General features: G+C 41.4%; 2 protein-coding genes across 4 annotated transcripts in view; one reads left to right on the top strand and one right to left on the bottom strand.

The window, feature by feature from the left end:
• The window catches only part of efl1 (elongation factor like GTPase 1), a 111,802-nt gene extending 108,354 nt beyond the window's left edge, over window positions 1-3,448 (bottom strand). The window contains exons 1-6 of one of the 3 annotated variants that reach the window (XM_042319011.1): window positions 3,371-3,448; window positions 2,871-2,981; window positions 2,671-2,738; window positions 2,414-2,498; window positions 2,174-2,307; window positions 303-440 (exon numbers count right to left, since the gene is read on the bottom strand). In XM_042319011.1, the coding sequence (XP_042174945.1) occupies window positions 303-440; window positions 2,174-2,307; window positions 2,414-2,498; window positions 2,671-2,738; window positions 2,871-2,961 (516 nt within the window). In that variant the 5' untranslated portion in view covers window positions 2,962-2,981; window positions 3,371-3,448. The other 2 variants (XM_042319013.1, XM_042319012.1) reach the window with 2 other exon arrangements.
• Window positions 3,449-3,490: 42 nt separating this feature from the next.
• Window positions 3,491-14,095, top strand: saxo2 (stabilizer of axonemal microtubules 2). The gene is given in 9 exon segments (XM_042319014.1): window positions 3,491-3,631; window positions 5,780-5,930; window positions 5,933-5,958; window positions 6,326-6,528; window positions 6,778-7,139; window positions 7,657-7,881; window positions 10,616-10,735; window positions 11,307-11,428; window positions 11,848-14,095. Coding segments are annotated over 9 exon segments (1,395 nt in total). The 5' UTR covers window positions 3,491-3,593; the 3' UTR covers window positions 11,996-14,095.
• Window positions 14,096-15,183: the final 1,088 nt, after the last annotated feature.

Below are 15,183 nucleotides of genomic sequence, written 5' to 3'. Positions count from 1 at the left end.
GAGGAGGGAAATACACTTCTGTTTAATACACTTCTGTTTAATACACTTCTGTTTAATACACTTCTGTTTAATACACTTCTGTTTAATACACTTCTGTTTAATACACTTCTGTATTAAGAATCATAAACGTTCCAGAACATGTCTCTGTTGTAACTGATTCCTTAACCGAAAACAGTCCATTCAATTCAGTTCAGTTGGATTTAACTTACCCTCAGGGGCAATTCATTGTGTGCTACTTATATGGCAGGTATACTGTTTCTGTCTTGTGTTTTTTGACTAATCACACTTGTCTTTAGACTCACCTGTTCTAGAATCTTCTGTAGGTGTGTGTAGGCTTCCTGAGAGGTGAGCTTCAGCTCCATGATGAGCCGGTCAATCTTGTTGATCACCAGCACAGGCCTGATGTTCTCCAGCCATGCCTGACGCAGCACTGCTTGGGTCTACGGACGGATGGGCGGACACACACACACACACAAACTGATACTCTGAGTAAATGACCAAGTCTCACGTCAACAAAGACAAAATGAAAAATGCCACGAAGTTGAGAAAGTAGAGCAACAAATATATTTCATATCACATTCCAAAACAATGACAGGGGTTTTTCTGCAATTGAAATCCTTTTCAGGCCGCCTAAGCCTTTTCAGGCCGCCTAAGCCTTTTCAGGCCTTCAGGCCGCCTAAGCCTTTTCAGGCCGCCTAAGCCTTTTCAGGCCGCCTTTTCAGGCCGCATAAGCCTTTTCAGGCCGCATAAGCCTTTTCAGGCCGCCTTTTCAGGCCGCATAAGCCTTTTCAGGCCGCCTAAGCCTTTTCAGGCCGCCTTTTCAGGCCGCCTAAGCCAGGCCGCCTTTTTCAGGCCGCATAAGCCTTTTCAGGCCGCATAAGCCTTTTTCAGGCCGCCTTTTCAAAGCCTTTTCAGGCCGCCTAAGCCTTTTCAGGCCGCCTAAGCCTTTTCAGGCCGCCTAAGCCTTTTCAGGCCGCCTAAGCCTTTTCAAGCCTTTTCAGGCCGCCTAAGCCTTTTCAGGCCGCCTAAGCCTTTTCAGGCCCTTTTCAGGCCGCCTAAGCCTTTTCAGGCCGCCTAAGCCTTTTCAGGCCACCTAAGCCTTTTCAGGCCACCTAAGCCTTTTCAGGCCACCTAAGCCTTTTCAGGCCACCTAAGCCTTTTCAGGCCACCTAAGTCCAAACAGCGTATACATGTTTTAAATATATTACATTTTTTATTATTCATTTTCAGGATGAAAAAACACCTGAACCATCTAAAGCCAGATATAAAGTATGTAGAGATCTTTCTTCAAATAATATAATCTTTGAGAACTAACAATCATGCAAATAAAAGCTAGACAGTAAGGGAGAAAATTCCCAAAACAATGAATTAGTCTTGAAAAACACAGCAAAATGCATAGACTTGCAGGAAATTAGCTTTAAAATTGCCACATTTTCTCTCAGCTCCATGGTAGAATATGTAGAATCTCAGGAAATGAATTCTAAAACTGCCACATTTCTCTCAGCTCCATGGTAGAATATGTAGAATCTCAGGAAATGAATTCTAAAACTGCCACATTTCTCTCAGCTCCATGGTAGAATATGTAGAATCTCAGGAAATGAATTCTAAAACTGCCACATTTCTCTCAGCTCTAAAGCAAAATGAGTAGAATTGCTGGAAAATAGCTTTAAAACTGCAGAAAATACATTTCAGCTCTATCGAGAAATGTGTCGAATTTAAGGAAATTTGCTTAAAAATGCAAAAAGTAAAAACTCAATAATAAAGTGTGGGTGAGATTGGTGCCCCATTTCCATGAAACTATTTAATGAAACACTAATGCAGAACAGGTAGTTATTTATTTAACTAGGCAAGTCAGTTATTAAGAACAAATTCTTATTTACAATGATGGCCTACTCCGGACGACACTGGCCAATTGTGTACCGCCCTATGGGACTTCTAATCACAGCTGGTTGTGATAGAGCCTGGAATTGAACCAGGGTCTGTAGTGATGCCTCTAGCACTGAGATGCAGTGCCTTACACCATTGAGCCACTCGGGAGCCAAGGCTATAACCTAAGTACGTAAGTATCCAAAATCCCACTCTATTCACTAAATAGTGCACTACTTTTGACCAGAGCCCTAGAAATGAAATAGGGTGGCATTTGGGACACAGTCATTGCCTGTAATTGCCTTACCTGTGGACAAACTCCCTCCACAGCATCTACGATGACAATGGCCCCATCACATAGTCTGACGGCGGTGGACACCTCAGACGAAAAGTCCACATGGCCCGGAGAGTCAATCAAGTTTATTAGGTAGTCCTTCTCCCCTGAGACACACACACATGCAAGGGTCAATTAGACGGAGACAAGTAGTCCGCCTCACAACAGGTCTCAACGTATCCAAGTCAACATGTTCCTACTGTGTTGTCTTACCAGAAGCATAGTGCAGTGAGATAGCGCTGGACTTCATGGTGATCCCTCGGATCTGCTCATCCTCCCGGCTGTCCAGGTACCTCAGCTAATACAGAAACAACATCAGAACACAAATGTATACATGACCATATCACAGATCAATGTGTAGATCAGGGACACACAACTAGATTAGTAAAAGGGCCAAATAACAAAGTCTGGCTACAGTAGTATGACAAGGATAATACCACTACAGATGATTGAGATCAAGTCATACTAACCTTTCCGGCTAAGCGACTTGATATAATGCCATTGCTGGCCACCAAGCTATCTGCCAGAGTTGTTTTGCCTGCAAAATAGATAGTGGTGGACATGAATGGAGTGTCACTACAAATGGTCATGCATGCAAACAACTGTCATCATGACCATGTACAGTATTATCCCGTGCAACATGCTCAATAATCAAGTCAATGGAACCCACCATGGTCCACGTGTGCCAGAATGCACAGGTTCCTGACGTTGGCTGGATTCTTCTGTAGTGCTTTGATCTTATCCAAACTGGTGTATCCCATGTTTGACTGCTTTGGACTAGCTAATACATCAGGCGAAGAAACAAACTTTAGGAGATATCATCTAGTAATGTCACTATTACCTAGCTAGCTAGCTAGCTACTGCAATAAATACTGATCAGTGCCAGTGCACTCAACACAGCAACGTTAGTTAGTAAGACAACAACACACCTCCATTCTGAATGACAGCAATACAAAAGGTGCTTGATATGTAGCTGCAACTTACAGTATTTTACAATATGCTGCACTCAGCTAAAAGAAACGTGGACAACAATGTTAGCGTTCTATACAAATTCGTATATTACTATATATATGATTCATAACCTAAAATAAATGATCATATCATATAAGAAATCTCAATATTATGCGACAAAAGTCACATAAAACACAAACGTGGACACAACTCACTCACGTTGTTTGCCCGGAACAATACGTAAAATGTTGACGCCGCTGTTTAAATGACGTAGTACGTTACGTCGTTACTAGGAAGCTCAGCGGTTGCTGGGGTAACGTGCTGCTTCTATAGAAACAAAACTGCACAGTAGCGCGAGCTGTCCACTGAGGTATAAAAGAACGGAGCTTTCGGGCGGTGTTTGTGGGATTGCAGAAACACGCTAGCCTCCCCCCTCAAAGACATGAAACGGCTATGCATATGTGAGATCTGCAGCTGTGGGTAAGGAGGATGTATTGATTTAGTCTAGTAAAAAAAAAGTATGATTACATTCATGAGATTACCAGTGTTTCCACAAGTTTGTGTGAATAAATTATTTCCGTGCGTTAATTTAGGGTTGACTAACTAGTGAATTGACACGCTTATGCCAAGTAGTGCATGGAGTTGACAATAAAATGGAAAATATTGTATTTATATTATTGACTAACATTCATTATGAATCACTGTTGTAAAAACTCTATCCAATCCATTTGTCATTCCTTTCGCTACAAAACTAGAAATGCTGAAATTCTTAGAACGACCCATATGGCATTGTAAATTGTCCGAAATTGACTTTCACAAGAATGAGTATTCAGCGGCAAAATAAATAGACACTTTTGCCATTTTTCCAAGTTGTCCAATGGCTAGTCATGGAAAAAAATAATTGCCCAGAAAAATATTGTTGCTCTAATGACCGACTGAATAAAAAGTATCCTAGATAGGTGCGAACATAGCTACGATGTGCTTTTTTGCATAGTCTAGCTACATTTGTCATTTCACCAATACAAGGAGACTTGTCTGGCTTTATTTAGATCTGTAGGCCTCACAATGCTGTGTAGCTAGCTATGCCTCTATTATCACTTGCTCACAGACTCCCTGTCATGAGTAAAGACAACGCCCTTGGTTACACAGAAACTAGTGCATTTCTTATTGCCCTGAAACGATATCAGCTATTCAAAATCCACAGCAATCATTGAAAATGTAGCCCATGATTTCTGACATTGGTATCCTATTGATTACAGTTGTCAGTTTATTCAAGTTCAGTTTTTTTTCTTCTACTCTTTATTTTACCCCCAACTATGTTAACACAATACTCCAATGTAGGGTATTATCATGTTTGGTTTATTATCATGTGATTGTTGCACAATGTTTTCATAAGCCTTTCAAATAGGTCAGTGAATGAATTATGCTACTGTGCCTGTTAAGTCACCATAGATGCAATCATGTTTTCTGATTCTGAGTCTGACCATGGGAATGAATTATGCTACTGTGCCTGTTAAGTCACCATAGATGCAATCATGTTTTCTGATTCTGAGTCTGACCATGGGAATGAATTATGCTACTGTGCCTGTTAAGTCACCATAGATGCAATCATGTTTTCTGATTCTGAGTCTGACCATGGGAATGAATTATGCTACTGTGCCTGTTAAGTCACCATAGATGCAATCATGTTTTTCTGATTCTGAGTCTGACCATGGGAATGAATTATGCTACTGTGCCTGTTACTCACCATAGATGCAATGTTAGCGAAATGTCTGATTCTGAGTTCTGACCATGGGAATGAATTATGCAATCATGTTTCACCATAAATGCAATCATGTTTTCTGATTCTGAGTCTGACCATGGGAATGAATTATGCTACTGTGCCTGTTAAGTCACCATAGATGCAATCATGTTTTCTGATTCTGAGTCTGACCATGGGAATGAATTAAAGTGCTACTGTGCCTGTTAAGTCACATAGATGCAATCATGATTTTCTGATTCTGAGTCTGACCATGTAGGGAATGAATTATGCTACTGTGCCTGTTAAGTCACCATAGATGCAATCATGTTTTCTGATTCTGAGTCTGACCATGGGAATGAATTATGCTACTGTGCCTGTTAAGTCACCATAGATGCAATCATGTTTTCTGATTCTGAGTCTGACCATGGGAATGAATTATGCTACTGTGCCTGTTAAGTCACCATAGATGCAATAGAAATGCATGGCTGATGCATCATATTGAGTTAAATGTCTGTTAATCTAAGATGATATACAAGTCTGGCATTCTTTTAAAGAATTCACACCAAGTTCAGTCAGTACACATTCATTGCATTGCATAACCAGGTAGATAATTGCTCACACCCAGCCTGCTGGTTTCCATTCTGCACCTAACTAAAGGAAGAGTTAAGTTGTTATTCATGCAGAGGATGCTCTTTCTAAGTGTAGGGTGGCATGCTACATAACTAGCCTAACTCACTGCCAGTCACCATAATTGCATTGTAAATTAATACTACACTCTATTGGTATTGTGTTCATTAGTCCACTGTTAATGCACGTCAGCACAGCTGTCAAGTTTAAGATAGAGCACGTTCAGTAAAATAAAGTTTTGAACTTTGCCCTCTGTCTAGACGCCATCGCTGCCCCCACCGACCCACAGCTCTGTATGGAAAGCCCAATATGACATGTGTCCTGACCGAGTACACAGAGAAGTACCCCGCCTATGGAAGATACAACCCGCCCCAGAGCCTGAAACCAAAGCCTGTTAACCACGGTGACCGGGGAGAATGGATGGAACTACTACATTCAAGTAAACGCCTTAGTCATGGATCACACCTTAATGAAACACCAATCCCTTTCAAGTACACTACTTTTGGCCAAGAATGCCACATAGGGCAGGGGACAAAAGTAGTGTACAACCAAATGTAAGGGAATAGGGTGCTATTTGAGACTGTGTCAATCTTCTGCTATTCAACCACTCTCATTTAATGCAAAGTCCTTTGAGGTGCACACACACACAAATGTACCTTTAAGTGGTCTCTAAAAATTGACCCGATTCCATATTCCAAAGTCAACCTCTTATGTAGATATCACTAACTATATTAATTAGGAGTTATCCACAGAGGTCTCAATCCCAAATGAATGAAAAAGACTGGTTACTCTCTCGCTCTTCCTAGGACTGACTTTATTCCCTACGTGGTGACTCGACGCCCGGGGAAACAGCAGGCGGAGTACAAACCCAAACCTGGAGACATAGATCTGGGGACCACCTACAAACAGGACTACAGCCTTTATGAGGTCCAACCCTTCGCCCCTTCCAGACCCAGCGAGAGGGTACGCACAACAGGGCACAAAATGGATACAGTGCCTACATACAAAGGTGAGCTATTCTGAGTTGTTTGATGACATACCAGACATATTACACATGACACATTTCTACAAGGGGTACCGCACAGTGATCCTTATTTTAGCATTATATAAGAAATATTGGCATTTAAAGTTAATACGTTGCAATTTCTATGGGATATTTTATACATCAAAATTACATCATAACAATAACAAATGCTCTCTATAAATAAACTATGGTTATAACCAAAACTAACACATACAAATCTTTTAATGTTTCAAGAGGATTTCCGACAGTGGGAGATGTGCAAGCGGGAGCTGAAGAAACCTGACCTGACCTACCACCCGCCAGACGCCAAGTTCGACGGCCACACCACCTTCCAGGACGACTTCCTCTCCCGAGGCCTTGCCCCCAGAGAGAGCTTCAAGCCCTCCAGTATCCCCAAAATGTCTGATACCCCCTTCGATGGGGTGACCAGTAACCAGCAGTGCTATGTGTCCCACCCTCTGGAGGCACGCTGGGTGAAGGCTCCAGAGCCCTATAAACCCAATAGCCAGCCCCTACAAGACCTCACCACCAACCGAAGAGACTACCAGGGCCTGCCAGGACAGCTGCCCCAGAGCTATAAGCCTAACCCTGGAAAGGTAATGCTGTGTTTAATGACATCTCACTAGTCACAGACTATGTAATCAAGCATCTGATCAAATTACACATGATTTTAGTTCTAGGTTAACCCAGATTAATATCTCACTAACTCACTCCTCTTCACTTACCTTTTCTGGCCAGTGATAACGTCAACTGGTATTTGATCATTAGTAGACAGTGGCTGAGGAAATATCTCTGGGTGGTAGCCTAGCGGTTAAGAGGTTGGGCCAGTAACCGTGCTGACTAGGTGACATTTCTTGATGTGCCCTTGAGCAAGGCACTTACAAGAGCAATTAGGGTTAAGTTGCTCTGGATAAGAGTGTCTGCTAAATGACTAAAATGTTTAAAAATCTCCTCATTGAAGTGCAGATCCAAGATAGACATGTCATTTTGTTTGGATGTGTTGTTATTTTCAATATGATTATCTGGTGAGTTGATGTATGTTACTGAGGTGAAACCAAAGTCAAATGTCCATCTGAGGGTGAACAATAAACCTCCACTCTACTCTGTTCCTAGGTGACGTCTGACGTTCCCTTTCAGAGCAGCACAGAGTTTAAGGAGCGTTTCCAGCAGTGGCCCGTGTCCCTGCCTCAGCTGCACAAGAGCCTGCAGTACGTCAGCCCCACAGAGCACATGGACATGAGCACCACGTCTGGTTCAGTCTACGTCCAACACAACATCCAGCCCTTCATCTCTGCCAAGCCCTTCAATCGGCCCACTAATTCATCAGCTCCCTTCCAGGTGGGGATGAGACGATACAGGCATTCAGAAAGTATTCAGACCTCTTGACTTTTTCCACATTTTGTTACGTTACAGCCTTATTCTAAAGTGGATTAAATATTTTTTTGCCCTCAATCTCCACACAATACAGCATAACAACAAATCAAAAACAGGTTTTTAGAAATTTTGGCAAATGTCAGGTTCGATGGGGAGAGTCGCTGCAAAGCTATCTTTAGGTCTCTCCATAGGTTCGATCAGGTTCAAATCCAGGCTCTGGCTGGGCCACTCAAGGACATTCATAGACTTGAACTGAAGCCACTCCTGCGTTGTCTTGGCTATGTTCTTAGGGTCTTGTCCTGTTGGAAGGTGAACCTTCATCCCAGTCTGAGGTCCTGAGTGCTCTGGAGCAGGTTGCTCTGTCATCAAGGATCTCTGTACTTTGCTCCATTCATCTTGCCCTCGATCCTGACTAGTCTTTCAGGGCCTGCCACTGAAAAACATCCCTACAGCATGATGCTGCCACCACCATGCTTCACCGTAGGGATGGTGCCAGGTTTCCACCAAATGTGACGCTTGGCATTCAGGCCAAAGCATTCAATCTTGGTTTCATCAGACCAGAGAATCTTGTTTCTCATGGTCTGAAAGTCCTTTAGTTGCCTTTTGGTAAACTCCAAGTGGGCTGCCTTTTACTGAGGAGTGGCATCCGTTTGGCAAATCTACCATAAAGGCCTGATTGGTGAAATGTCATTCTGTCAGAGTCATCTGAGGATGCACCTGAGTTCAATTTCAAGTCTCCTAGCAAATGGTCTGAATATTTACAGTGCATTCAGAAAGTATTCAGACCCTTTGACTTTTTCCACATTTTGTTATATTACAGCCTTATTCTATTTAATCCATTTTAATAACAAATCCTCGTGAATCTACACATGATACCTCATAATGACAAAGTGAAAACAGGTATTTAGACATTTTTGCTCATTTATAAAAACAAGTAAAAATACAATTTTTCCATAAGTATTCAGACCTTTTGCTATGAGATTCAAAATTGAGCTCAGGTGCATCCTGTTTCCATTGATCATCTTTGAGATGTTCCTACAACTTGATTGGAGTCCACCTGTGGTAAATTCAATTGATTGGACATGATTTGGAAAGGCGCACAGCTGTCTACATAAGGTCCCACAGTTGACAGTGCATGTCAGAGCAAAAACCAAGGCATGAGGTTGAAGGAATTGTCGGTAAAACTGCGAGACAGGATTGTGACGAGGCACAGATCTGGGGAAGGGTACCAAAAAATGTCTGCAGCATTGAAGGTCCCCAAGAACACAGTGGTCTCCATCATTCTTAAATGGAAGAAGTTTGGAACCACTAAGACTCTTCCTAGAGCTGGCCGCCCAGCCGAACTGAGTAATCGGATCAGAAGGGGCTTTGTCAGGGAGGTGTTATGTTTTTGATTCTTTTTTGCTACTACCTGTATAGATGGTCATTCTGACAGAGCTCAAGAGTTCCTCTGTGGAGATGGGAGAACCTTCCAGAAGGACAACCATCTCTGCAGAACTCTACCAATCAGGCCTTTATGGTAGAGTGGACAGATTCTCTGCTGATAAAACCAAGATTTAACGCTTTGGCCTGAATGCCAAGCATCAAGTCTGGAGGAAACCTGGCACCATCCCAAGCATGGTGGTTGCAGCATCATGCTGTGGGGATGTTTTTCAGCGGCAGGAACTGGGAGACTAGACAGGATTGAGGGAAAGATTAACGGAGCAAAGTACAGAGAGATCCTTGATGAAAACCTGTTCCAGAGCGCTCAGGACCTCCGACTGGGGCCACGGTTCACCTTCCAACAGGACAATGACCCTAAGCACACAGCCAAGACAATGAAGGAGTGGCATCGGGACAAGTCTTTGAATGTCTTTGCAGCGACTCTCCCCATCCAACCTGACAGAGCTTGAGAAGATCTGCAGAGACGAATGGGAGAAACTCCCCAGTTTATTATATTCATTTATTTAACTAGGCAAGTCAGTTAAGAACAAATTCTTATTTACAGTGACGGCCTACCGGGGAACAGTGGGTTAACTGCCTTGTTCAGGGGCAGAATGAAAGATTTTTACCTTGTCAGCTCAGGGATTCGATCCAGCAACCTTACTGGCCTAACACTCTAACCACTAGGCTACCTGCCACCCCAAATACGTGTGCCGAGCTTGTAGCGTCATACACAAGAAGACTGTAAATTCAACAACGTACTGAGTAAAGTCTGTGAATAATTATGTAAATGCAATATTTCATTTAAAAAAAAATTTTTTACTTCTCCTTCCTTTGCCATTATGGGGTGTTGTGTGTAGATTGATGAGGAAAAACATGTATTTAATCCATTTTTGAATAAGGCTGTAACGTATATAGTTTTTGTAAAGTGACGGAGTCTGAATACTTTCCGAATGCACTGCACCTGTTAATATATTGCTGGGCTGATATATCATTTAACTGTTATGTTGTTGTACTTATATGTATTGCCATACTGATATCGTGTCTTACTGATATGGATGTTCTGATGTAATATTGTAGTTATGTTGTTCACTAAAGTGTTTGCTGTTAAATTCTTGGGAGATTATTTCAACAGCATATAAATATGATTGAATATATGTTTTATTTCATTCAAAACGGTGCGTTCTCATTTTGTCCTGTAACCGGGTCAGTTGGGATTTTTTGGGGTACGTTTATTGTAGCATCAAAATGAACGTTCACACCCCACTACCTCTAGGTCTGTACCACCATGAGGGATGACTACCAGCCTTGGGAGGTCAAGAGACAGGCCATGATCAAGAAGCCTGAAGAGATGCAGAGAGCCACCGGAAGGATGGACCACCTCACCACTTTCAAGGCAATTCAAGACTCTTCTGTTTCCATTGGCATGCCAGGGCAATTCTCAAATCACACCCTGCCTATAGAAAAATAATTTGGGGAGGAGCACAGGATCAGATACATTGTAGCACCTATGGAGCTGTTTTAGGGGCTAAGTGCCCTGCGGAAGGACACAACAATAGGAGATATTATAGTACCTACCATCTGAAATCACCGGCCAGTTCTCAGTTCTGCCTTCATGGAGTGCACTAGTTTTGACCAGATATGGGTGGGTTGAGGGTGTTCTTTGAGACACTGCTCAATTATCTACACATATACACTCTTAGAAAAAAGTGTTTCAAGTTTGTTCTTCGGCAGTCCCCGTAGGAGTACCCTTTTTTTGGTTCCCGGTAGAACACTTTTGGGTTACAACCAAAAAGGGTTCTTCAAAGGGTTATCCTATGGGCGTAGCCAAATAACCCTTTTAGGTTCTAAATAGCACCTTTTTTCCAAGAGTGTAGCAGAGCCCCTGTCCCTCTTTGGCTCTAGGCCACATTCTTAGAAGCCATTATTTGAAAATCTATTCTATTTGATTGTATTCTCTTATCCAGGCCCATTTTACACCCCACGAACTGCAGCCCAATGTGAGCTTCAAGCCAGCTCATGCCCCCTTGAGGGCTGATGCCCCATTGGAGAGCGGCACCATGTACAGCACAGAGTTCACCCCCAAGAGGTAACACACACACAGATACCCAGGAGAGATGCACACACACGCTGAGCATTTCGCTGCACTGTTTATACCTGCTGTAAACTGTGTACGTGATGAGTAACATTTGATTTTGATTTGACACACACAACGTTAACCTACAAGCATTTAGTCTGGAGTCCCCTGGAATCAGCCGTTACATCCCAGGAGGGACATCAAACAAAAGTGAAGCTGTTTTACTACCTGAATGAAATGAATGACTGATGTAAAACTGAATCACTTTTATAACCTCAAGCTTAATAAGTGCTAGTGTTGTGAATTTGTGGATGATTATGATGTGCTGAACTTGCAGCAAGATTATTTTCCACGAGCGAACAATAAAGGTATTGCATTTTCTGGTATTTTATTGTATATCATTCAGGTAATGGTATGATTTTGTGTTGTAGGATCAGCGTTTGTCCAGCTAGCTACGACTCCCTGCCGGGCTTCGTGTTTGAGGACAGCGACGACAGGGGACACAGGTTCTACAGGAAGTTGCCATCTAAGGACTTGAACAAGATGGCCGCCGGCATGGCGGTGGCTGTGGTGTCATAACGTTTGACCATGATATTTGGTGACCAATGCTTTTAATCTTAAAAAGAGCGTGTGAAGGCAAAACTACTTTTGTTTGGTCTGTTATGTTTTCATTTTATTTTCCTACTACCTGTATAGTAAGTATCAATGATGTGATAATCAAATGGAACCAACAATTATGAACAAGTCACAAACAGGCCATTATAAAATAAACTTCCCTGTATTCTGGTTGATGGTTTCAATTGAATAGTTGGCTAATCTTTGTTTTACAAATGTTCTAATCATTAGTAATTAAAACAAGCACTTCATTTCTTAATGAATTATCCTTGTGTATCCATGTGCCAAATTCTGCATCAAGTCACCAGTCACACATGTATTGAAATTCAAACAATGCAGAACTTTCAGGGTTATTTTCAGTCCAAAAGAATTGTTCAAAGTTTAAAAGACATACCGGAAACGTCATTATAATCCTGCAGTGTGATTTCATTTGAAGGAGGCAATACATTTCTTTTAACTAGAGTTTAGACAACAAGCTATAGAAAAATAGTGGCCTCTTTATAATGCACATTGTTGGAAAAAAGTTTCATATAAAATCACACTGACAGATTGAGTCTTATGGTCTCCCTCTGTGTGTTTATAATGAGTATTACCAAACAAAATATCAGGTGATCAAACTGTCTTTATTATCTTAGTAGGTTGTCTTTCTAGAGCCTTTAAAAGTTTTGTTCCATAAACATGTTCCTTCAGTCCAGTTAGGATTCTACAAACGGTATCCATGGTAACGTTATCCATATGTTGTCCTAAATATCAGTAGCATTGATTATTGTCAGTATGCATTTGTTTGAGTGAGTGGCACTTGATAATGTGTGCAAAACACATGACATGTCTCTACAAATCATTGGTGATTGTAGGTAAATGCATGAGAATTAAACCAGAAGGGAAAGGTATTAAACACCTGTGATCCAACAACAGCAAGTGCTTATTAATATACTGTATGGTTTCTATCCAGTCTTTTTAAACAGGCGTTAAGACAACTAAATAAGGTAAGAAAATAAAGTCCCACAAAAAATCTACATACTCTCAATGTACAATATTGCACTTAAAACACAGTATTTACAAGACATTTTACAATGCAGCACATTGGTTGGATAACCAAAACAATACTAAAAAGAAACAGCCCATTATTCAAACAGAGAAATATGACAGTCATGTTTTCTCTCGGGGCCCATCCTAAATGGCACCGTATTCCCTACATAGTGCACTACTTTTGACCAGTACTGCAGTATGTAGGGCAGTGGTGGTGGGCGGGGCCCGGAACATCATTATAGAAATTTGTACAATGCATATGGACCACAAGCAAGCAGAAAAATAGATTGAATTGGAAAATAACAATAAATTCATACCTTGATTACATTGAGCCACAATCACATATGTCTCTCTTGTTATTAGTGGGAATAGATTTTGGCCCGCCGTCCACCTGTTTCCGACCCCTGATGTAGGGAATATGATTGGGTGCCATTGGGAACACAACCCACACCTCTCTCGGTCACTGCAGTGCCTATTTATTCCAAACAGTGATCATTTCTGTGGACAATTATTATCTCACATAATACATACTACTGTATGCACTGTACTCTGATGAATATGTTTCAAATGTATGTACACATTGAATGTTAACTGTTATGGCAAATATGCAATATCCAATAAATCATGTTGAAATCGCTTTTCCTCCTACTGTCTGACTAGTAGGTTCTAATGCAAATGATTTGGTTCAGATGGTTGTTTTCTTATGTCAATGACGTTCCACTACAATCTGACATCCCTTTGCCTTCACACATGTCAATGGTCTTATAGGAGTCTGCATCACACATCCAGTTCCTACTGTATACTGTATGTACATGTACAGTCAGTGGTGTAAAGTACTTAAGTAAAAATACTTTGAAGTACTACTTAAGTAGTTTTTTTCTGTGTATCTGTACTTTACATGTACTTCACAACATTCCTAAAGAAAAAAATGTACTTTTTACTCCATACCATTTCCTTGACATCTAAAAGTACTTTGAATGCTTAGCGAGACAGGAAAATGTTACAATACACGCACTTATCAAGACAACATCCCTGGTCATCCCTACTGTCTCTGATTTGGCAGACTCACTAAACACAAATGCGTAGTTTGTAAATTATGTCTGAGTGTGTTTTTAAATTTAAAAAAATATGAAAATGGTGTCGTCTGGTTTGCTTAATATAAGGAACTTGAAATGATTTATACTTTTACTTTTGATACCTAAGTATATTTAAAACCAAATACTTTTATACTTTTACTCAAGTAGTATTTTACTGGATGACTTTCCCTTTTTCTTGAGTCATTTTCTATTAAGGTATCTTTACTTTTATTCAAGTATGACAATTCGGTACTTTCCCCACCACTGTGTACAGTATATTCATACATTCATACATGCACTTGTTATAAATTAAAAAATAAACACAGGATACCCATAAACCACTGCTTCTATTGGTGTTTTGTTACTAGAGCATTCTTTCTTTCTGTTCGTCCATTCAGTGCACATTACCGTGGAAAACAATGACAAGGCCATTTAAAGACTGCTCTCTCCTTTAGGAATGGGTTAACAGCACACACCTTACACACACCTTTGCACTCACTTGTTACATGTGTCATTGGGAAAATCTTGGTAAAGTGTTCCATTTCTAAGGCCATAGGTCCAGATTTGAGGCTTGCATCAAATTACATTGGTTGGGCCACCTGAAAAATTCCTTCACTCCATATCTGTGCACGCTTGTCTTCACCAAAGGGTCTCCGGCAAAAATCCCCTGTGTATCTTTCTCAGTCTAATCAAGCCATTGGGGCATCATTATTGGGAGGGATATCCATTTAGGTTGTGATGAAAAAGTGAGAAAGATTTCCTCAATGTTGTGGTGGTAGTGTCTTTAAAGCAGACTCCAAACAATCTCAGGCTATGACCAGTCTACCATGTTACATGGTCCCTCCCTCCCTCAATCCAAGCCTCCATCCTTCCTTCAATCTATTCCTCCATCCATCCATCCCTCCCTCAATCTATCCCTCCATCCATCCCTCCCTCCCTCAATCTATCCCTCCCCCAGCCCTCCCTCCCTCAATCGATCCCTCCCTCCCTCAATCCATCCCTCCCTACATCCCTCCCTCCCTCAAGCTAATCCTCCATCTATCCCTC

Source organism: Oncorhynchus tshawytscha, unplaced genomic scaffold, assembly GCF_018296145.1.
Source record: "Oncorhynchus tshawytscha isolate Ot180627B unplaced genomic scaffold, Otsh_v2.0 Un_scaffold_7041_pilon_pilon, whole genome shotgun sequence".
NCBI lineage: Eukaryota > Metazoa > Chordata > Actinopteri > Salmoniformes > Salmonidae > Oncorhynchus > Oncorhynchus tshawytscha.
The sequence above is the reverse complement of the archived record's forward strand: the minus strand, read 5'-3'. Positions and strand labels throughout refer to the sequence as shown.